General features: G+C 34.3%; 1 protein-coding gene across 1 annotated transcript; it reads right to left on the reverse strand.

Moving 5' to 3' along the window:
- Positions 1-78: 78 nt before the first annotated feature.
- On the reverse strand, positions 79-23,911 carry LOC141813183 (ADP-ribosylation factor GTPase-activating protein AGD3-like). The gene is made up of 20 exons (XM_074701099.1): positions 23,377-23,911; positions 20,043-20,119; positions 19,313-19,413; positions 18,515-18,585; positions 15,902-15,964; positions 15,770-15,814; positions 14,069-14,134; positions 13,891-13,938; positions 13,692-13,787; positions 13,570-13,611; positions 8,421-8,636; positions 8,125-8,256; positions 7,792-8,007; positions 7,515-7,601; positions 7,106-7,442; positions 2,909-3,041; positions 2,673-2,769; positions 1,999-2,164; positions 1,668-1,923; positions 79-520 (listed from the first exon to the last, which is right to left on the reverse strand). Exons 1-20 carry the CDS (start codon positions 23,419-23,421, stop codon positions 412-414), a joined length of 2,403 nt encoding a protein of 800 aa, XP_074557200.1. The 5' UTR covers positions 23,422-23,911; the 3' UTR covers positions 79-411.
- Positions 23,912-24,833: the final 922 nt, after the last annotated feature.

The raw sequence follows: 24,833 nt of genomic DNA on the forward strand, positions 1-24,833 counted from the left end.
GCTAAGTTCATCAGGGCTAGTGATTCATGCTCATCGCTCCACATCAAAACAAACCTGATAAGTAGGAAGAAAGTAAACTGAATCAACATAGACTTTGCATTAAGATTACAACACCTTCACACTAGTACTAATCCAGCATAACAATATGTACAAACTTTGCGATAATCTTGAAGAAGAGGCCGGGTAGTTCGATACAATTAGAAGAATGAAATTCGCAAAACTCAAAACTCTGCATACAAATAATGCAAGGAGAGCCAACAAGCCAGTCGTTCGTAGATATGTTCGCCGTATACATTCAAGTCGATGTCAAGATTTCCAAGGCCCGAGCGATTGCTTCAAGTGATAGTAATTCACCAGCTGTTGGGAAATCCTTTTTCTAGCTGCAAGTCTGCCAACTTTCCATTGAACTATCTATCTATCCAAGAGGGCGAGAAGATCTTCGTAGTCAATGTCGCCGCTTTCTATTGCATATTGTAGGGGGGTCTTATCATCGTCATCGGTCGCGTGTGGATCTGCTCCCCTGCATCGTGCAACGGTACATTAGCATAAATGATTCATTAAACATAGTAGACAGAAAAGTTCTTGATCACTAGCCATACAGAAGCACCAGATTGACATCATTTCGAAGCCATGAGGATAGTAATACATTTAGCAAATGGATATTTAACTCCCAACTAATAGTGTCTAATTAATTCGTTCCGTTCTAGACAAAGGAATGTACTTCTACACAATTATAACACTCATCATCTGAATTTGCTTTTTTATACATTGGTACAACTTTTTTATACACTGATTACTTGAATGGAATGCACGCGGAAGAGAACGGAAAGTAGCACATGCCGATGGACCATGATGTTAGACTTGCTGGTATATTCAAAAGCAGATGAGAACCGCACATAGGGACTCTCGATGAGTATGACGAAGGTCACCTTAGCAGAGGTCGGATATCGACTTCATTCAGGGCAAAGCTAAAACAGTATGACAAGGATATGCAATGGTGAAAACATACATGTCTGCTAATGCTTATGCTTATGAAGCCAGTTACACATTGCTTTGATCTTTGAATTTACTCACCTACATTTTGGAATAAACCAAGCATAAAGAAGACAGCTGATGTAGTTTCTGTTTGACTTAACACAACTATAAAGAATCGACAAAATAAGAAGGAAAGAGATCCAATGGGTATGAAATCATAGCAAGTGTAGGTTGTTATTTGATAGGTAAGAAGGAAAGAAAGTACCACTTCATCATCCTTGAGATGTAACATCCTCAGATTCCACTTCAGAAGGAACTATAATCGCCATCACAAAATAATGAAAGGCAAATGTATGCTCTTAAAGTTAACAAAGGCAAAGAACCGCAAGATGCCATTGAAAATACAATAATATGCATCAAGTCAAAACATGTAATCATTGTTTATTGGTAAGCTTTGGTTATGGAATGAAATAGTAAGTTAGCTGTGATCGCATTCGCAAAGCTTTCATACTTATGCCTGAGCTATGAACCCTCTAACTAGAACAATTTTAATTGGACAACCCTAGTTCTATGAGGATCATTATCAAAACAGTTCCTATTTAACTCATTAGAAAAATGAAGTAAAACTGTAGAAGTATCTCAAATACTTTGAAATACTTCAAGCTTCTAGGAAATGAGAATTGCCATATCACCTGGAAAGCAGTAGTTTAGCAAACAAATGCCTGCCCTTGAGAATACAATGATGAAGAGGTGTCCTCCTTCTCGAGTCGGTAGAATTTGAGTTTGCTCCATATTGTATGAGGAGCTCTATCATTCCAATATCTGCTGTCCAACAAGCCAGGTGAAGTAGGGAGAAACCTTGGAAACAGTCATCCAACTCGTTTCTGTCGTCGTTTGTGCTTGTTGAACTACAAAAATTTATGGTGGAAGGCTTTTGCTGAGAATAACCTAGTAAACAGATAATATTCAATCAAACAATGCAGTTGATCAGTCTTGCAGAAGCATAAATTCACAAGACTTAACTTGAATTCAAAGATGCTTGCTCATATGTAATGTTGACATCAACATTGAAAGTTACGATGAGGCGGTACACTGCTTTCTTGTCATTTGCATTGACACTCTCCCACATCTGTTGTGCCACTACAAGCTGATTTACCTCTGGTCTACTGACAAAACACTTGTCTGCATACTGGAAGAACCGAAGCATGAAGAAATCATAAGGAACACAGAATTTTCAGTTCAAAATGGCTGCAAAATCTTTGGCAAGATACAAGACTGCTATAACTAGGGAGTAGCATATAAACAATGCCGACATGAGATCAACAGAGAACAATGATAAGCACAAAGCGCATCTCAAACATTTAGGCATAGGAAGATAACCATCTACAGTTAGTGCTGATTATGTCCAAGGTACGACAGTATAGAATTCTTGAATTTAAAATAAACATCCTCTTAACTGTTATCGGCACATCTCCAACATAGAATGGTTGTGTCATTTTTTAAGTGTTATATTGACCACCACCAGCACCAGAACCACATACTCTTCAGAATTTAAGTACTCTATGGACTTTAATTTTTCTAATTCATAATTTTGATAATCCAAATGTTAAGGTTAAGAATGGAATGATAAAAAGATAATTTCAATCAATCCATAATATAATCAATAATGTGCATGTAGAAATTAAATTAAAACGTACCTTTAAATGAATGAACTTCTCTTTCACTGAAATAGGATCCAGGTGCTTGGGCTTGCAAATAGGTATGTGCTCTTGGTTCTTGTCAATATCAAGGGAACTACATGGAATGATTTTGGAATTTCATTATCTTTAATCCAGAAAGTGTGACATAAGCATACTCTATTTTGCATTTACATTAATAGATATACAAGTGTCCCAGTGTGTGTTTTCCCTCCTTTCTATAAATAAAATTTTACCTAGTATCATTCTCACATGTTCCATTCCTTGATGGCAACAATTCCTCCCAGACGGAGTTTGCAAATGTGTTGCCCAATGATTGAAACAGATTGATAACCGAAGGATCCCATGCTCTCACATCACAACAACAACAACAACAACAACCAAGCCTTATCCCACTAAGTGGGGTCGGCTATATGGATCCTTTTACGCCATTGAGCTCTATCTCCTATTATATCATCATTTATATTTAAATAAATTTTATCTTGTTTTATTGTTGCTAACCAAGTCTTTTTTGGTCTACCTCGCCCTCGTTTGATATGCGTATTTGTCATAGTTTCACACCGCCTAACTGGAGCATTTATCGGTCGTCTAAGTACATGTCCGTACCACCTTAAACGTGTCTCACGGAGTTTTTCCTCAATAGATGCAACTCCAACTTTCTCTCTAATGCTCTCATTTCTTATTCTGTCCATCTTCGTATGTCCACACATCCATCTTAACATCCTCATCTCCGCAACTCTCATCTTTTGCTCATGTGCTCGAGTCATAGCCCAACATTCAGCGCCATATAACATGGCAGGTCTAACTGCCGTTTTATAGAACTTTCCTTTAAGTTTTAGAGGCACTTTACGATCACATAAAACACCTGATGCTCTCCTCCACTTCAACCATCCTGTTTGTATTCTATGTAAGACATCTCTCTCAATCCCTCCATCGGCTTGCAAAAATGATCCTAAATATTTAAAACTCTCAGTTCCAGACAACTCATCATCTCCTATTTTAATACTTGTCTCATTACGTTCAATATTGCTAAACTTAAATTCCATATATTCTGTCTTTACTCTACTAAGCCTAAAACCTTTCTCTTCTAGTGTTTCTCGCCAAGATTCTAATTTAGCATTTACTCCCTCACGTGTCTCATCTACCAATACAATATCATCTGCAAACAACATGCACCATGGTACGGTATCTTGAATGTGTCCAGTAAGTTCATCCATGATTAGTGTAAAAAGATAAGGACTTAGAGCTGACCCTTGATGTAACCCTATCTTTATTGGAAATGCTTCAGTTAATCCGCCTGAAGTCTTCACTCTAGTCGTTACTTCCTCATACATATCCTTAATTAGGTCAATATATACTACGCTAACACCCCTCTTTTCTAGAATTCTCCATATAATTTCCCTTGGGACTCTATCATAAGCTTTTTCTAAATCAACAAATATCATATGTAGATCTTGCTTTTGCCCCCGATACTTTTCAATTAGTTGCCTGAGAAGATGTATAGCTTCTATTGTCGACCTACCAGGCATAAACCCAAATTGATTTTCGGTGACCATAGTCTCTTTCCTTAATCGTTTTTCTATTACTCTTTCCCAAAGTTTCATGGTATGACTCATTAATTTAATGCCCCTATAATTTGCACAATTTTGTACGTCCCCCTTATTCTTATATAAGGGAATTAGAGTACTTACTCTCCATTGATCTGACATTTTCTTTGTTTTCAATATCATGTTAAATAATTTTGTAAGTCATTCAATACCTTGTTTCCCTAGGCACTTCCATACCTCTATCGGGATATCATCTGGTCCAACGGCTTTTCCATTTTTCATTCCGTTTAAAGCTTGTTCTACTTCTGAAATTTGAATTCTACGGTAAAAATTTAAATTTCTATACTCATTTGACCTGCTTAAATTACCTAAGTTAAGTTGATCACCTACACCTTCATTAAAAAGTTGATGAAAATACCTCTTCCACCGCTCTTTTATTTCTCCATCATTTACTAATACCCTATTGCATTCATCTTTAATACATCTTATTTGGCTAATATCTTTTGTCTTCCTCTCTCTCACTTTAGCTATTTTATAAATGTCTTTTTCTCCTTCTTTTGTATCCAATTTTCGATATAACTGCTCAAAAGTTGTATTTTTAGCTTCATTCACTGCTTTTTTAGCCTCTTTCTTAGCTAATGTATATTTTTTTAAATTTTCTTCATTCTTGCAAATATATAATTTCTTATAGGCTATTCGTTTTTCCTTCACTTTTTCCTGTACTTTCTCATTCCACCACCAAGATTCTTTACTTGGTGGTACATGCCCCTTTGACTCGCCGAGTATACTCTTGGCTATTATTTTCAACTTTGATACCATTTTATCCCATGTCGTAGTAGGGTCACCGTATACTTCACCTAATACTTGTCCTTCTACCTTCTCCTTAAATATGTTTTGTTTCTCATCCTTCAACTTCCACCACTTAATTCTAGGAGTAGTGGATATTTTCTTTTTATGGATATTATGCTTAAGACGTATATCCAATACTACTAACCTATGTTGGGTAGTTAAACTTTCTCCAGGAATGACCTTACAATCTTTACAAATCTTTCTATCCCTCTTCCTAACCATAAGAAAGTCAATTTGCGATTTATTATTCCCGCTTTTAAATGTGATCAAGTGTTCTTCTCTTTTCTTAAAAAACGTATTAGCTAGTATAAGATCATATGCTATCGCAAAATCCAGTATAGTTTTACCTTCCTCATTTCTTGTTCCAAACCCATAATCCCCATGCACCCTCTCATATTCCTCATTTTTCACTCCAACATGTCCATTTAGATCACCTCCTATTAAAATCATTTCATTTGATGGAATATTTTGTAATACTTCATCTAGGTCATCCCAAAACCTTGATTTGGTATTTTCATCTAATCCTGCTTGAGGTGCATATACACTAATTACATTTATAGTGTCTTTCTCCACTACTATTTTGAGAGCTATAATTCTATCCCCCTTTCTATTTACTCCTACAACTTCATCCTTTAACGAACTATCTACAATAACACCAACTCCATTTCTTGTTTTACTCTTCCCTGTGTACCATAACTTATAACCCGAGTTCTCTATCAACTTTGCCTTTTCGCCTACCCATTTTGTCTCTTGTACACACAAAATACTAATTCTTCTCCTAATCATCGTATCTACTACCTCCATTGTTTTACCAGTAAGGGTTCCTATATTCCATGTTCCAAATCTTAGACTATTAATTTTCCTATAATTTTTATTCTTACCCAACCTATGGTGTGAGAACTTTTGCTCATTTAACACTACACCCAAGTTCTCATGGAGATGTAGCGGTCCTTGCCGAGACGTTACAGTCGGACCCTGCAACGCGTTCCTTCCGGGGAACATCCTAGCATTAACACAATAGTTTAATGGATCCATTCATGAGTGTTTGCCTTAGTTTAACGCTGGCTGGCAACCTAACGCAACCCTCCTCCTTTATCCGGGCTTGGGACCGGCAATGATAAGGTAAACTTATCACAGGCGGAGTTGAGTTGTATCACAGATCTTTGGATTAAATTGGTTATAGCTAATGTTTAAACAAGTCTTGATGCTTTATATTGCCCAAGTTTAAGTGAGCTGAGTTTCTTACAAGGACTAAACTTGTGCTGCGACCAAACTATCGAATCAGGATGTTGATTTATTACATTTAAATACATTGCTTGCACATTATTGTCGTAGACCCCAAATGATTGAACCTTCTATTCTTTGAGTCCTTCATAGCTAGAAAAACTATTAGAAATAAACTATTTGGAAAATTTTGAACTGTTAAATGAATAGTATTGGGATTTTAAAAACCTTAGCAAGACTTTTCAAATGAAAATTTACAGTTTTTTCTCATAAACAAATTGAATTAATTTTCCAGAATATTTGTTAATTGAGGTACACCAACTGTTCGAAAAAAAGGACTAGAAATATAGGGTTATAATACTGATTTAGACAGTAAAATCAAATGAGTAATAAAAATGTGGTTGAAGTTCGGTCAGCAAAGGAACTTCCAATACCACCTTTGACCTCCTTAAGATTATATGTCTTCCTTAGATCTCTTATTTTCAGTATCATATTTCTTACCCAGTCAAAACAGTAAATGCGGGGTTGGAATTAAGAACATTTATGTTGCATCAACAATGTGCCAATAGCAAACCCACCTAATATGGAAAAAAGACAACACTAGTTGTGCACCATCCATTTACCACAAACACAATCACAGTATCAAAATGTAGTTAGGGCAGCATATTGGCAGAAACTGTAATGGAACATGACAAATTGCAAGAATTGGAAGAACAGGTCTAACATCTTCTGCATGCTACATGGTTGGTTGCATAATTGTTGTTCTCCGAATGTAACATCTTATTCATAGCATGCGATATGCATTATCAGTCATTCTTACCTTAGAGATGTGAACGCCGAGATTGCGATGAACCCCAGAGCACTCAATGCAGAGAAGCACTCCAAGATTCAGGGATGCCCAATCAGGATCAAGGGCACCACATTCAGCACAAACATTATTTCCATGTACTTTTCTTAGAACATCAATTGTCCTCTCTTGCTTTGAGTTGAACCTATGATTCTGTGAGCTTCTACCAGGAAATCCAAAGTTCCTGCTACCAGAATTTTTCTCCATTGTTAATTCTTCATTTACAGCATCATCAAGATTACCAAATGAGCTGCTCCTACTAGCTGAATGGTGATAGCCACTATTTGTAGGCTGAGCGAGGTGCTGGAAGTAATATGGAGGTGTTATTATAAACTCTATGAGAACAACAAGATTCATGAAGGTTCAGTTACAGACCTGTTCAGGTGACTGTGAGTTAAGCAGAGAAGCAATAACACCTGTAATTTTTTCAATCCAATCCATTTGATCCTTTGCACTCTCTGCCTGCATTAGCATATTAATTCAAGTATATGGTATCATAAGATAGTTGGAGATGGCTTACGTCCTGAGGGACAATAGTCTACTACAGATATATCCAACAGCAAAACTCTAAAATTTAGATCTCGTGATCAGAAAAATTCATTCAATGAATGACCTTGAAACTACCAATGGTTTTTCAGTATGATAACATCACCTGCAAAGTGTAATTCTTTGATGGAGAAATAATTCTGAAACAAAACCGCAAGTCTGACTGGTCAGCATCAATTTTTATAGTTGATGTCAGCAAATTCACAGTATGACGCGGAACAGACTTCTCATCATGTATGCTATGATAATGAGAAGAGAACCAACGGCTTAGCAATCCAGGACCATGTTCAGACTGATCCCTTTGAATGGAATTATTACCTCCCTGAAGTGCAAAGAAGGTTCCAAGATAGATAGGTTTAAAAGAGCTAACTCATGAAGTCCTAGAAATAAATGCATATCTAACAAAATAAACCTCAATTAATCATGATTAAAGACCTACAGAGGCTCTACTCCACTCTTTCTGGTAATAATACAGCATTCCTTGACTATCAAGTACAAAGAACCTTCTTTTCCAATCACCTCTCAGGTTCGATGACCGTTTTGATAGATATCCTTGGCGAATTGTTTGAACCTACAAAAACATAATATGCAGAAGCTTAATAGGAAAGCAAACTAAGAAGCAAAGAGTTGAAAGTAGAACAGTTTGGTTTAATAACTGTAGTTAAGCTTATTTATGATATGGACAAAAGTAGCTAATAAATTAGAGCCATAAAATGAACTTTTCCAGCAATATACCTTTCCCTCAGCAGCTGATTGCATCACTGCCTCTATCATTTTGTGAGAACTTCTAGCAATGGCCTGCATACCATCAACATTAGACGAATCCTTTAACCCATTTGGAGACCACTGGCTTTCTTGGTCAATCTGTCTCTTGAATTCTTGCATCCTTTCTATGAGAGTTGCATGCTCATAGTTAGACCGTTCCCTTGATTGTTGTGCATAAGCCAGAACCTTTTAATAGACATGCAAATAAGAGTGGCATAATAATTTCAGATAAAGTTATAACAAATATGAGCCTGGGATCAAATAATTAAATCTTAGCCGTGATTCAAATTTCAAGGATAATAGCAAGAATGTTGTGTAAGACTAAGAAGAATAGCGACCAACTTAGAAACATGGTTTGTTCAAAAGTTTAATGCCTAGTAATTGAAGACTCCTGATCTTTAGAATCATAATTCCATCTACATAGTGACACATACAATAAGACAAGATATAAACAAAAAAAGACAAAAATTTATCATCATTAGAAGAGTCCATTATCCAATTCAAACCAAAGAACTGAATTAGCACAAATCAAATTCAAAAAAATAGCAGCAGGACTAAGGGTTTAGTTTTTTTTGTTGGAACTCAGTTTTGTTTGCTTTTCATACAGTACTCAAACAAATTCAATCTGGTTGGATTCAGATTGAGAAATGAATGCCATAGTCATCATCTAGGAATAGAATCCCATGCTTCATTTAATCACCATATCCGATAGCAACATAGGAGTAATACACTCGATGCTCGGTTGAAAATAGGAGTAATATCCGATAGCACATGGGAGGCTACCTACTCAAGACCGGTTGCCACATGTTATGGAGAAAACATGCATTCTTTGTGCAGAGGCAGAGGAAACCCAAGAACACCTCTTCTTCCGATGTCCCGTGACAGGGCAACTTTTAAGGAAAGTCAGAGGCTGGTTAGAGATGCAGGAAGAGATGACCACGTACAAAAGAATGTTCAGAGTTTTCAAGAGACACTATCGAGGCAATCGGCTTTTGACAAAGGCGCGGCACTTAGCCATGACATGCATGATACATCATACATGGATGGCTAGAAACCGATGTCTTTGTGAGAGGGAGCACATGGATGTAGAGAGTATCTTCAAGAGGATATAGATTCATGTACATAGGGCCTTGAACGTCTACTCAGATCTAACAATTTGTCAAACGTAATAAAATATTCAAGGTTGACGTTGTACATCACATTTGGTTAATACATGTTTATTTATTCAAAAAAAGAAAATGTCAATACTGTTCCTTCAAGAAATAATACATTCCAAATGCTTGGGCTGATAAGAAAAACAAAAGCATAACCATGTTTCTTTTAAGGCATTATAGAGCTCTCGTGTCTACACATGATGCAAGTGGGACGAAGGGCCCCTAAGCCCAATAATATCCCTACATATTAAAATCATACTTCTTTTTATTACTCACAATCCTTTACTTATGTAATCCGTGTTTCACTAAGTATCCTCTTTGACATTTCATCAAGAGGATTGGGCGAGACTTGCATATATAACTAAGATGTATTGTTACCTTCATATCATCAATTAAATAATACAACAACAACAACAATCAAGTCTTATCTCACTAAGTGGGATCGGCTATATGGATTTTTCTACGCCATTGGGCTCTATTCCCTACTATATCATCATCTATACTTAAATAAATTTTATCTTATTTTATTATTGCTAACTAATTTCTTTTTATCTTCCTCTTCCTCGTTTAATCTGCATATTCGCCATAATTTCACATTGCTTAACTAAAACATTATTGGTTGTTTAAGAACATATCCGTACTATCTTAAACTTATCTCTCGGAGTTTTCCCTCAATAGATACAACTTCGACTTTCTCTCTAATGCTCTCATTTCTTATTCTATCCATCCTCGTATGTTCACACATCCATTTTAACATCCTCATCTCTGCAACTCTCATCTTCTACTAATGTGCTCAAGTCATAGTCCAACATTCAGCGTCATATAACACAGTAGGTCCAACTGCCGTTTTATAGAACTTCTCTTTAAGTTTTAGAGGTACTTTATGATCACATAAAACATCCGACGTTTTCCTCCATTTCAACCATTCTGCTTGTATTTTATGTAAGACATCTATTTCAATCCCTCCATTGTTTTGCAAAAATGATCCTAAATACTTAAAACTCTCAGTTCCAGACAATTCGTTATCCTCTATCTTAACAATTATCTCATTACATCTAATATTATTAAACTTAAATTCCATATATTCTGTCTTTACTCTACTAAGCCTAAAACCTTTCACTTCTAGTGTTTCCTGCTAAGATTCTAATTTAATTTTTACTCTTTCGCGCATCTCATCTACCAAAACAATATCATCTGCAAACAGCATATGCCACAATACTATGTCTTGAATGTGTCCAGTGAGTTCATCCATGATTAGTGTAAAAACATAGAGACTTAGAGTTGATCCTTGATGTAACTCTATCTTTATTGGAAATGTTTCAATTAATCCGTCTAAAGTCTTTACTCTGGTCGTTACATCCTCATACATACCTTTAATTAGTTCAATATATGCTATGCTAACACCTCTATTTTCTAAAATTTTCCATATAATTTCTCTTGAGACTCTATAATAAACTTTTTCTAAGTCAATGAATATCATGTGTAGATCTTGCTTTTGCTTTTGATACTTTTCAATTAGTTGCTTGAGAAAATATATAATTTCTATTGTCAACCTTTCAAGCATGAACCGAAATTAATTTTCAATTACTGTGGTTTCCTTAATTTTTTTCTATTACTCTTTCTCAAAAATTCATAGTATGACTCATTAGTTTAATATCCTTATATTTTGCATAATTTTGTACGTCTCCCTTATTCTTATATAAGAAAACTAGAGTACTTACCCTTCATTAATCATACATTTTTTCGTTTTCAATATCATGTTAAATAAATTTGTAAATCATTTAATACCTTGTTTCTCTAGGCACTTTCATACCTCTATCAGAATATCATCTGATTTAATGACTTTTCTATTTTGTATTCTATTTAAAGTTTGTTCTACTTTTGAAGTTTGAATTCTATGATAAAATTTTAAATTTCTATACTCATTTGACATACTTAAATTACCTAAATTAAGTTGGTCACCTAAACCTTCATTAAATTGTTGATGAAAATACTTCTTCCACCGCTCTTTTATTTCCCCATCATTTACTAGTACCCCTATTGCATTCATCTTTAATATATTTTATTTGGATAAAATCTTTTATCTTCCTCTCTCTCACTTTAGTTATTCTATAAATGTCTTTTTTCCCCTTCTTTTGCATCCAATTTTCTATATAACCGTTCAAAAGTTTTATTCTTAGTATCATTCACTACTTTCTTAATTGTTTTCTTGGCTATTGTATATATTTTTTAAAGTTTTCCTCATTCTAACAAATATATAATTCCTTATAGGTTGTTTGTTTTTTCTCCACTTTCTCCTGTACTTTCTCATTCCACCACCAAAATTCCTTACTTGGTGATACATGTCCTTTGACTCACCAAGTATACTCTTGACTACTATTTTCAACTTTGATACCATCTTATCCCATGTTATATTGGAGTCACCATACATTTCACATAATGCTTGTACTTCTACCTTGTCCTTAAATATGTTTTCCTTCTCATCTTTTAACTTCCACAACTTAATTCTAGGAGTCGTGTATATTTTTCTTCTATTGATACTATGCTTGAAGCGTATATCTAACACTACTAACCTATGTTGGGTAGTTAAACTTTCTCTAGTGATGACTTTGCAATCTTTACAAATCTTTCTATCCTTCTTCCTAACCATAAGAAAGTCAATTTGCGATTTATTATTCCCACTTTTAAACATGACAAAGTATTCTTCTCTTTTCTTAAAAAGTATATTAGCTAATATAAGGTCATATGCTATCGTAAAATCTAATATAGTTTTTCCTTCTTCATTTGTTATTTCAAACCCATAACCACCATGCATGCTCTCGTATATCTCATTTTTCACTTTGACATGTTCATTTAGATCGTCTTCTATTAAAATCATTTCATGTGACTGAATATTTTATAATACTTCATTTAGGTCGTTCTAAAACCTTGATTTGGTATCTTCATCTAATCCTATATAAAGTGCATATATGCTAATTACGTTTATAGTTTCTTTCTCTACTACTATTTTGAGAGCTATAATTATATCCTCCTTTCTAACTACTCCTACAACTTCACTTTTTAACAAACTATCTACAACAATACTCACTCCATTTCTTATTTTATTCTTTCCTATGTATCATAACTTAAAATTCAAGTTCTCTATCATCTTTGCTTTCTCGCCTACCCATTTTATCTCTTGTTGTACACATAAAATACTAATTTTTTCATAATCATCGTATCTACTACTTCTATTGTTTGACCAGTGAGGGTTCCTATGTTCCATGTTCTAAATCTTAGATTATTAATTTTCCTATAATATTTGTTTTCATCTAACATATAGTGTGAGAACTCTTGCATATTTAATACTACATCCAAGTTCTCATGAAAACGTAGCGGTCCTTGACGATACGTTACAGTCGAACCATGCAAACCATGCAACGTGAACTTTTGCATATTTATCACTACACCTGAGTTTCGGAGATGTAGCAATCTTTGTCGAGACATTACAATCAGACCCTGCAATGCATTCCTTCCAGGGAACAACCTAGCATTAGCATAATAGTTTAATAGATCCATTCATTAAACATTTACCTTAGTTTAACGTTAGCTGACAACATAATACAATCCTCCGCCTTTATCTGGGCTTGGGATAGGTCATGACAGAGTTAATTCATCATGGGCGGAGTTTCAATTAAATACAATATAAGACAAAATCATAAACTTATCTGCTAGAACTTCTGATTGAATGGTTCTTGAAATAAAAGCCAAAATAATTATTTGCCCATATGAAAAGAATCATTCATCAAATAAAATTGTCAAGGCAAGTAGAACTATAAGAGTGAATTTCTCCTATCAAACAAAGGCCAAAAGCTATTTTTAGCTATTAGTTCCATAAACATATCTTTGGATATCAAGGAGTTTGTAAGTATGAGATGACAAGGCAACCAATAAAATAAATTAGTTTATTAGAATAAAGAATGAACCTGATGGATGTATGGCTCCATCTGCCGTAACAACTCATATCCCTGCACAAGTGGCCAGTGAAAAAGGTGCAAATCTGACCCACAAAGAAGATTAACACAATAAATTGCCAAACTGATAGTACTTGTTTGAAATAGCGAAGATGAGCCTCCATTGTTCCACTAACAGCTTCCAAAAACTCAAATTTCTTTTTGGACTCAATTGTAAAAAGAGCAGTAACCTGAGCATAGCAAGGAACTCAACTTAGTAGTTAGTATATCACATGAGAACAGTCAAAGTGAATGTCAAGTTGAGAACTACTAAATTGGTAAGCATGGTTTTACCAAATTAAAACGAGCCTTCTCAAATGAAGACCTTGCATTATGGAGCTCCTACAATACATAAACTACATTTAGATTCAGGAGTTTTGATATAAACTACAACAAAGGTAAGGGTGATGAAAGGAATGTAAATCAATTTGACTAATGCAAAAATATATATAAGGTAAAGTCTTGTCTTTACATCCTCTAAGACAGTCACTATGTCAGCTTTTGTGCCTTTCTTCAATGACAGATACTTCTCACGGGCCTGTGGCAAAAATTAAAACAAAGAAAACTAAGTATTGAATATTGAGAAAGGCATATTGAATAATTTCCATAAAAATCAATGTCGCATAGTCTACTACAAATAGATGTTTCGAATAAACCAGTGAAAGAACATTGACAAGTAAATTTTCTTCATATCAGAAGTGAAAAAAAAGTAAACAATCAAAATCAAGATAACATTTACCAAATACTAAGGGTGGTGTGATGGTAGCAATGATATAATTTACTGTTTATTTCATGGAATGAAATTGGCTAGAAATGGCCAATGGAACTGTGTAGGAAAAACATAATTCTTATCTTTGGTTTGCAGGTTTTGTGTGAACAATAGGCAAAAAATGGGTGGCCTCAAAGGAGTATTTTTGAGAAACAACAAATTTGATAGTTCAAAATAACTATCTTAGGTCGATGGGAGGAATATCTAAGTTAGATTAAAAGGAATATAAATCAATAAAAAAAGGCGAGCATTTTATCTATTCATTAGGTCAATTTGTTTTTCTTTTTCTTTTATATAGGCCACATCAGTTGGTTAACATCATTATTAAATGTTATATCTTTTTTCTGTTATATGAATTGCTTTTGCTTAGATTCATATAAATATTGTATATGAGATTATTGTTTTCTTAAGATGATTAAATTAAATGATAAGCAACAGATGTGAGCATTTTATAAATTGATTGCTTAGGTTGATTAATTTTATCTAATACCGTAGATATAAACTCATAGTTTTTAGTACATGATATTATACATTATTGCCATATAATAAATGTATTTTTTCAATAAAAAAAGGTTAGACCATATTAGTTAGCATACCACATGTGTTATGCAGTGACTCCATTGTATACTACCTACATAAACTATTTGTTGGTTTGCGCTTGTGGTTCTGGATGTATCACATTAGTTGTGATATTTTGCAGTTATCATGTTTGTTGGTTTGCATGGTTATCATCATTGTTAATGGAGTAAAGTTATTAAGCAAAATGCATGGATGGTGCTGCAATCTTATGATAGTTAACATGCATGCACCCTTACTGAAGTTCAACTAAGCATCTTCAGATATGGATGTCAAATTGTTTGTGCATAACTTTTGAGAGTTGTGGTTACTCAATAGAGATACTCTATTCTTCTAAATTATGGCTTTGGCCCGACATTATTTACTGATTCTTGTTGTTAAGATTAGAAGTCCAGGCAATATCTTCTATTGAGTAGATTGATTCTACAATGTAAATCTATAACCACAACTCTTTCCTTTTCAGAAGAAATTGAGCACTGGTAAATTCCTTACTCTTCAAAGGAATAAAGTAAATCAAAATTTCTTTTAGGTTTACCAATTGTCATAAAGTAACCATTTAAATCTGCAGCAATTTGATAGTTGAATTGATTCAACAGCAATGACATTATGGACTTCCAAGAAGCAGTTCCAGATTAAGTACGGCAACTACATTATTCATTGTACAAACAACTATAATATGATTAAAAGATGATAACTCAGAAGGCTATTGTGCTTTGCCATCTAATCCTGTCAAAGAAATCAAGGATACTTGAATGCAATCACAGGAATAAGTAACGATGCTCAACAAAGCACAACATGAATACACCAAATCATAATCTTATAAGAAACCTGATCATACTGGAGGGTAGCTTTGTCAAAGAGCTTGCGAGCATCCTGCATCAGGTGATATTTTCAGTATAGAAAACATTGGTTTGAAAATTTCACCAATATATTCACAAAAATTAGTGAATATTACTGTACCTTGACTGCATGTGAATCAATTTCAACAAATTGCAGCAATCTGTCATTTAATATATGTTCAATCTGGAATGATCAACAAGATAAGCAAATAAAATACGATGTATGCATAAAAATCCAAAGCAAAGGGAAGAAAAATATCCGACTTAAAAAAGATACAAGCACACTTAAGATGCACTATCTACAGAAAGGAGAACATCACGAATCATGTAAACAAGCACTTGAGAGTATCATGGAACAGATTAGGTGTTAATAGGAGAAATATCCAACACATTTGAAAGATAAATCAGAGATTTGATCCAAATTGAAATAACTCCAAGCAGGTCCAACCTCAGCTTTTCAAAATTATGTTCGTATGTAGAATTTAAGCTTCCAAGCAAAATAAATTTTGAATTGATCCATCATTATTTGCATCATTGAGTGAATCCAGTATATATTAGTTAGTTGCTCAATGGCTCTAGATGCTAGTATGGTCTCAGTTTGTTGTAAACCATAAAACAATAGTTCCATTAAATATTGCATCTCAATTAAGGGATCTCTTTTCATCGACTCATCAAAATCTATTCGGTATTCCCTTCTTGTCGACTCTTAAAAAAAAAACTAGAAAACTATTTTCTTTTCTAATTTATTCCAAACATATTAAGTTAGATTGAAGTGAAAATTTGACTTTGTAGAGTGAACCAATTAAAGATTACAGAAATATGTGATTACATGTGCATACGCAAGCACACCTGAAGAAACAAAATGCTGCATATTCATAATACAATCATATGGATTATTTTTAAAACAAATCATTTTAACCTTTTCAAATGAAGTTAGGTCAAGTCAATATTTTCACATCTTAGAACCAAGGTTTAAAATATCGAACTGTGCCGAAGTTTTGGTCCAAACCGAAATGATACAGTTTCGGTACCGTATCGTACCATGCCGATATAATTTCGGTATTTTTAAAATATAAAATATATTACCTAAAATAAAATTTTAATCTAAATATTTAAAAATAAAAAATAATAAGATAATTTTATGGATTTTAATAAAGCCTATTTAAATTATCCCTAACTACAACTAGAAATTGATTATTAAAACTTTAATTAAACGCTAAGTTAAAAAACCCCAAAAAAACCTAAAATCACGACTATTTCGCCCCGGCGGAACGAAAAATTTCGCCCAGCAGGAACCACTGTGCCGATGTCGGTCCATCGGCGGAACAAAAAATTTCGCTCGTATCGCGCGATACGGCTTGAAATTTTAATCCCTACTTAGAACAAAAATCAAACATAGGTCTAAAAATTGAACTTTTAGAGCAGACAAACACATATGCATACTACAAAAACTTTCATAGATAATCACAAACATTATGAAATCAAGTTTGCTTCAACAATTTAGATATAGTTACATGCATCTCACCTCTATGTATAGCTATATCACAGTCGTTTGAAATATTCAAATCAATTAAATCATATATTATTTAGATAACCTTTATTTATATTGACTAGAGTTTTCTTAGTCTCCTTCAACCTCTTACCTCTTATTAGAAGGTCCCAATACTCTAATTACTTAAATGTAGATAACCGTAAATGTCATATTTAAACTACACAATACCAGGAAAAAGAAAGCAAAATTAAGTTTTAACATGCTATTAAAAAGTCCCACTTGTGAAGAAATGTATCCCTGGTATAATTCTCTTTTTTCTTCTAGAAGAGAGCATATGCAAAATGTAACCAATTTTTTTTCTTCCCTCATTTCCTTTCCTGTGCGTCTTACTCCCCAACTATAAACCAAAAAAGCATTTATTAGTAAGTAATCAACATAGCCATAGAATATGGAGAAATTAGGATAATAGTAGCTTAAATGATCAATCTAAACACTAAAATCAATTACAATGTGGGAACAAAAAATACCATATTAAACCTTAGGTCAACATTGTAGGGTTTGCTTACACATAGGATGTTCATACATATACCTACAAAAGGGATAATTCAATGATTTTATCCTTCATTCAAAAATCTTGACTTGATGATCAAACTTTCATTTTTCCCCCTAAAAGAGAAATTTCAGTGACTTCAACCTTCAGATTGACAACATTGCAAGAAACATAGTTTCCATTATTTTGACAAGATCCATTTTATAGTTAATGATTAAAGATATCTGAAAGCTCCATGGTCCATAGTGTTTATATTGAGGGATGCCCCTTCCCAAGTAGCTATAAATTTGGATCAAATGACTACCTTCCTGCCTCAACATGGTACCAAAATCAGACTCATACCATTGAGCTATGATGGGCATGAGGGGATGAATTAATGTCAAACATTTGAAGCCCTAGTACCAAGTGAATAAGTGTACCAGTTCATGGCATCCTAATATTGAGGGGCATCTCCTCCCAAATGGATAGTCATTTTGGAACGGAGTGGACTCCACCCCACTTTCAACATATTCCAATTGCATCAAAAGGTTTACCTGGTAAATCTAAACTTGGGAAATGGAAAATGGTGCTTTTCATCCTCGTTGAATTCAGAAACTAAGCTGTGTTTTTGCTAAATGAGGACCACACAACAGTGAACCAATCACCACCAATCAAATAAGTAAATTTTGCATAAAATTTTTCAGATAGGTTACCTGGGAACGTAATACTTCCTTGTAGGTGCCTATTTCTCTCAAAGCAATAGTAAATTTGGTCATGACAGGCCCTGCAAATAATATAACATACAATTAAACAAGGATATTCTTATTTTAAAATACCACACTAAATTCATAGATAAAAAGGAAAAGGAAAGGAAATAATTGTTTAAATAGTCAGATTCCCAGCATGGAAAAATATGTACTTATGAAAAGCTTGCAATCAGATGATTAAATTAGGAGCTAGGAATAGCTCTTACAAAGCTAAATTTTCACATGAGTTAGAGTAGATAAAAACCTCAAGATGGAAATTACAGGCCAAGAAAACAGAATTTTCTGTAGAAGAAAAAATTGTTTTAAAAATATACATATATTTCCTGCTCATCATCATCATCAAGCCTTCTTTGTGCCAATATTTGGGATAAACTACATGGATTTTATCCATCAATTGAACTCTATAAAAAGGCTATATTGTTACATATTTTACATCTTTATAATACACCACTTGTGGCTGACCCTGATTTAAGCTCAAATAAGTTGGAATGGAGATGTTAATGTGGACATCATGATCATCTTCGCCATCATCAAACCAAGCAAGCCCCAAGTATTTGGAGTTAGCTACATAGATTTTATCCTCCAGAATGCAAAGCTCTACCACCTTGTGATATCCAACACAATCAATGTTCACATAAAATTGAAAAATAAAGAAATGAAACAAAAGAGGAAATACACTAGAGCGAGGACACAATTAGTGGTCAATAAGCAAATGTGTCAATCATATGCAACTAAAATACTGACCTCCAAAAGCAACACTAATGGGGTCATTATGGCCTCCTCCAAACATTTCAAGAGAACTTGCAAAAGCTATATCGCCATCGTATCCTTCTCCAAGTCCTTCACTACAAGGCAACATACAACAATTTTGAATGAAAATAACTAAAAGGCACCATGAAAGTATGGTGAAGACTTTGGCTTGAGTGTTGAACTGCAAGTGTTGTCTGATCTAACATTGTCATTGTACAGGAGGAAAGGATTGATGCCATGCAATCCGATAATGTTATAAGAGAAAAAAATTTATGCCATGCAATCCAATAATGCCATCGTGCAAAGATTAAAAAAAACGGAGAAAACAACATATATTTATTTTACATTCAGCACAGATGGGTAAGTTTGACAGCCTGCCAATAGGTATCATATTTCAGATGGTTTCCAGTTTGATTAGAAGGTTCTCAGATATCAGATAAAAGAAATAACATACAATTATATAACCTTTGTTTTTAGTCGATAAATGTCCTGGTAAGGATAGCCCTTCAATTGGATATAAGGATTGCCATCAAACTTTGTGAATTTGGGAAACATTCAGAAAAATGGGCAGGAAGGCCTACAATTTATTTTGCCAGCAAGAAATTTTGAACACCAAAGACCCAAAAATGTGATAAAGTATACTTCTCATGTATTCTTACTTTGAGCGACATTAATTAATTTCAGCTAAAAAAGACACTTGCAACTTCTGTAAATATGAACATACGTGTATTTGTGACAGCCTTTGTAAAACTTTAGACACCTGTCTCTCAATGACTCAGCACTTTCTTCGAGTGACTGAATCTGTCAAGCAGAAGAGCAACAGCAAATAGTATAACAAAGACAGGTAATACATTGAAAAGCAGAAACCCAAAGAATTGTTTGTTGTCTACTATTCATGCTATGACTAGGCACCACGAAAGCTAATATTAGTATTGAGCAACAGTTACAGAAGTAAATTTTCCCTATTATGTCCTAAAATTAGTTTATTGACTGTAACAAAGCAAGAAAAACACAAGAAGGCAAATAGAAAGAAACTTATCAGTTTCTCAGCCAAGCTCATTATCAGATATATCAAACCTAACTGCAGCAAGAATTATTTTAAAATGGGCAGTGTGGAAGTGAGCTTGGCAATTGGTGCACTCGTAAAACTATGAGGTTGTGCCATTATTAGATCATGGTAGTCATATCGGTATTGGTCATTGAAAAGATATTCGAATCAGTATTATTTGAACCAATGAAAAAAATTCAAAAAAAAAAAAAAATAAATAATACATGTAAGAAAAAAAATAAAAAAACCTTAATAATTAGAAATATTAAAATTCATTGATTGCACTAAAATAAAAGGTCAGATCTTGCATTGTCAAATTCTAACTAACAAATATCTGAAATAATACTGATTCATATCATATCACATCAGATTTCAACTAGTAATATGTTAAACAAAACTTAATAAAAATCATTATAATATAATATGTTTCATAATTTTTAAATAAAAATTTTCAATATTTTTACTAGCATAGTAAAAAGTAAAAAAATATTATGTGAACTTATATTAATATACCATATTAAATATTTAAAATTATATATCACAAATAATATAATATAATATGGTTATTAAATAAAATTATTATATATAGCATTATAGCTAGGTTATTATAAATAAACAAATAAAGATTGTTTTACAAAACAGAAATTGAATGCAAAAAGAGAAATGTAAATAACAATGATTAGTTATATTGCCATTATATTATTATTATTATTATACAATTAATTAGACATTAAAAGCTCCAGTATAACATAGTTAATAGTGTAATTTGTGGTTCCAAACTTCCAATTACTCTTTAATATTAGTATATTGTTGAAAAGCCTCATCACTTTTCGCCTCATAAGTTCTGACCCTTTGTCTCCTCGCTCCAGACGAGGCTCTAATACAATTCAGATTCTCCATCCCTTACTTTGTCGCCCACGTAGCAACCTCTCCTCTCCCCACTGATGCACTGCTGTTCCTCACCTAGATGTAATGAGAGGAATTTGGAATCACTGAGATACTATTGATTTTGAAGAAAGAAACCTATTGAATCCCACAGCTTTCACTTAATTTTAGTCAATTCTGGTTGAATTCTTGTTCATTTTGATCTCCTCTTCGATATTATAGATGCTCCATTTGAAATCATAAAAAAAACCCAATATCTGGGTCAATATTGGATCAATCATCGTCAATCACGATCCCACTGGTACACATCCCAAGTTTGTCAACTGTGGTACACATCCCACTGGGCTTCAAATCAAGGAAACACACACTTTGCTTCGTAAGAGCAAGGGCCGGAACATTGTACCTCCCACACCCCACATTGGTAGACGTCCCATGCACTAAGATAACCTTTCTTTTAAAAGAAATAACAGTATACTAGAAGAATGATGCTGAGAGTATATCAGGATGCAACCATATAGTCCCCAATATGGAGCAGATTCATTTGCCATAACAAAACTAGAACACTGAATCAAGCGACAAGGTTAAATTGTATTCAATAGCTTCCCTTGTACTGCATGTTGATTTCTCAAAGGCAAAGTTCATAACATTGGAAATTATCAGACAAGAAGGAAAACTAGTAAATTACTTAAATGATGAATGAGAGACAACCTGCACTATAAAATTTAATTATAAATAAACAAAGAAAGACAGTGAATTAAGATATCAAAGAAACTGATCAAAGTTACAAGGTCATTTTAACCTAGACAATGCACAATTGCTTCAAGGAATACCCTTGTTTCTCTCAAAAAGTACAAAGAGCACATAATATTCAATATACTCGACTATCCTCACTCAAAAAGGTCAATTGGTGTTTTTTTGTCAAGTTGTCTGGATGTATGTTTCCTATTCAAATCATGACATGTTCATACTAGGAGTCACCTAAATCCAACACGTGATGATGATATACCATCTATAAAATCAAAATTTATCAGACATACAATGATTATAATGTCTAACTATAAATTTTACTCATTGCATTTGAAGTTGTTCACATCATTAAATTTATCTCTCATTTTGTCATCTCTTGGAGCTTTCACCTAATTGCTTCCATTTTATTACACGTGGTGCTGGTGATGTTAACCAGAAAATCTTTTGGTCTTTTTTTAATGTTCACCATCTCATTTCTTTCATTTTACCATCTATTGAAGCTACATTTGATTGCTCCCAGATGAAAGACATATCTAAATAAAATAAAATCAACAAGCTGAATCATTCATTAAGTGACCCTAAATCTTGAACAGTATAACTTACTGAGCAGACCCCAAGCACAAGCCATTAGATGGCAAACAAGGTAAGCTACAGTTTACTTATTTTTAAGTACTAAGGTAAGCTACAGTCTACTTACAGTGTTAAGTGAGTCTTTGTCACTATTGGATTATTGAAACTCTCTTTGTATCCTACCAGTGCATTACTTGGGCTGAACCTTAAATTTCAGTTCAAGGATAGTTAATCATATATTATACTTAAGGCACCAAATGAGTATTCTTGTCACCATTCACACTGGATTTTTTGGCCTCAGGGGAAAACTATGACATATGCACAATGTGCATCTACAATCCCTTTAATTATTTTTTCCACCATATTTCCATCCACTCTGATGGAACCCATATTGAATTATCCAAGTAGTCGGTATGAGATCCTGTGCTTGATTCCCCAAAACTTGATGAACATGTAACAACTTATCCCAAGAGCCCTTCAATTTGAAGAAAATAACCCTCATGAGGAAAAGTTAAAACAATTATGACGAAGTGATGGAGTGATTAGACTTGACTTCGAACACCACATTTCTGCTGGATCACAAATGATCATAGTCAAGTTGCTGAAAACTACAGGTGTTAATTTTCACCTTCTGCAAAGCAAAAGAATCTAAAATGCCAAGAAGTTGCTAAGTTGCGTTAACGAAGTAGCCACATTGCAGAATTTCGTCCGGAAAGTAATCACCTTTCCCAAATCCAAGAGTTAATGAACCACAATCCCCATACAGCTTGCATAAAATCAAGACCGAATTAGCTAAGAAGTCTCTCACCTGCTCCCGGAACATAGGAGAATCGTCAAGTTTGGAGAAGAACATGGCGAATCGTTGACCTTTCTTTCCTCTCCGGAGTCAATCCTCATCAACGCGGATGCACACTCTACCCCGCCCTCAACCTGAACCACCGGCTGGCATTCTCCCGCAGACCACAAAATCGAACAAAAACGCTCTCCAAAATGAGGAAAGAGCTACCACCGGAACGCGTTTCGAGATCCCGCCAGATGACCTAAAGAAAATTTTCTAATTTTCTCCGCCAAATCCACTTCCTTCCTCGTCCCCCACCAAGTCGAACACGCAGGTCCTTCGCCGCCAAATCGCTCGGTCGCAGGAGATCAACAACGTCGATCCAGAAGCAAAACTGTATCCGCAGGATGAGTTCAGGGAAGAATCGCAGAGATCGGGAGGACAGAGGAGGAGGAGAAGGAAAGGGGGAACAAAAAGAAGCTCCTTTTTCTTTTTTGTTATCGTCCTCCTTTACCGCATTTGGAGGGGAATTCCAGTAGCGAGGAGGATTCGGGGCCCTAATTTATTTCCGTTACCGTTCAATGCAACAACCGGTGGAAAATTAGCTTTAACCTATCAAATTAACGAAAGAGCCATCAAATCGATGATTAATTGTAGTCTCCTTGTCGTGCTCTAATTCACCAATGAGTGATAATGATGATTAATTAGATTACAATGCGTGAGCCTTTCTTTTTCTGCAAAATGTGAAATAGTCATCTGTTAATTAGATTACAAGATGATCGAGAAATTGTAATTGATTAGGAGTATTGCCTGACTTCGCCAGAATTCGAAGTTTTGTCCTCTTCTGCAACTCTGCTGCGTCGTAACCAACTCAGCTATGCTCCGAAACATGCATGAGCCTTTCTTAATTTAATAGGATAAGCTGGCTAATGAAATTTTATTTTCTCAAATTTTAGAACAAACATTAAAAAAAATATAAAAAACACATGCACACACACAAAATTAGGGATCTAAACGAACCAAACGGCTCATGAACTATTCGAATCTCGATTCGAAAAAAAATTCATTTGAATTCGTTCGATTAAATTAACAAACTAAACTCGAACCTGATTTTAAGCTTAAAAATATTATCGAATCGAGCTCGAACTTAACAGTATTTGATTCATGAGTTCGCGAACATATTCGTTTAACGAGCCAAACTCGATTAACTTTTAAACGAATTATTTTCGAATCGAACTCAAGCCGTTCATGAACTATTTAATTTCATTACGAACCGAACTCGAACTCGAACTTAAAAATTAAAACTCGAACCCAACTTAAACTTACGAAAAACGAACTGAACTCGAGCTCGAACCTCTTACTGTTTAGCTCGGATCAGTTCGATTACACCCCTAAAAAAAAAAGACAGGATTAGCAAGGGAACAAAAGCAGCGATTGAAAGCAACGACAGTTCTAAAGAAAAACAAAGAAAATGGTGGAGAAAAAAA

This window comes from Curcuma longa, chromosome 20 (assembly GCF_044706935.1).
Source record: "Curcuma longa cultivar G26 ecotype Majalengka, Jawa Barat chromosome 20, ITB_CL_G26_1.1, whole genome shotgun sequence".
Lineage (NCBI taxonomy): Eukaryota > Viridiplantae > Streptophyta > Magnoliopsida > Zingiberales > Zingiberaceae > Curcuma > Curcuma longa.

What these genes read in the sequence shown, in the direction of transcription:
- LOC141813183 (XM_074701099.1), bottom strand. Translation starts at nt 23,421, where the DNA reads ATGTTCTTCTCCAAACTTGACGATTCTCCTATGTTCCGGGAGCAG. An exon ending in CATTAGTGTTGCTTTTGGAG is followed by an intron (nt 18,586 to 19,312) that starts GTCAGTATTTTA and finishes TATTATTTGCAG; the next exon opens with GGCCTGTCATGACCAAATTT. An exon ending in AGAAGTTCATTCATTTAAAG is followed by an intron (nt 2,165 to 2,672) that starts GTACGTTTTAAT and finishes CGGTTCTTCCAG; the next exon opens with TATGCAGACAAGTGTTTTGT.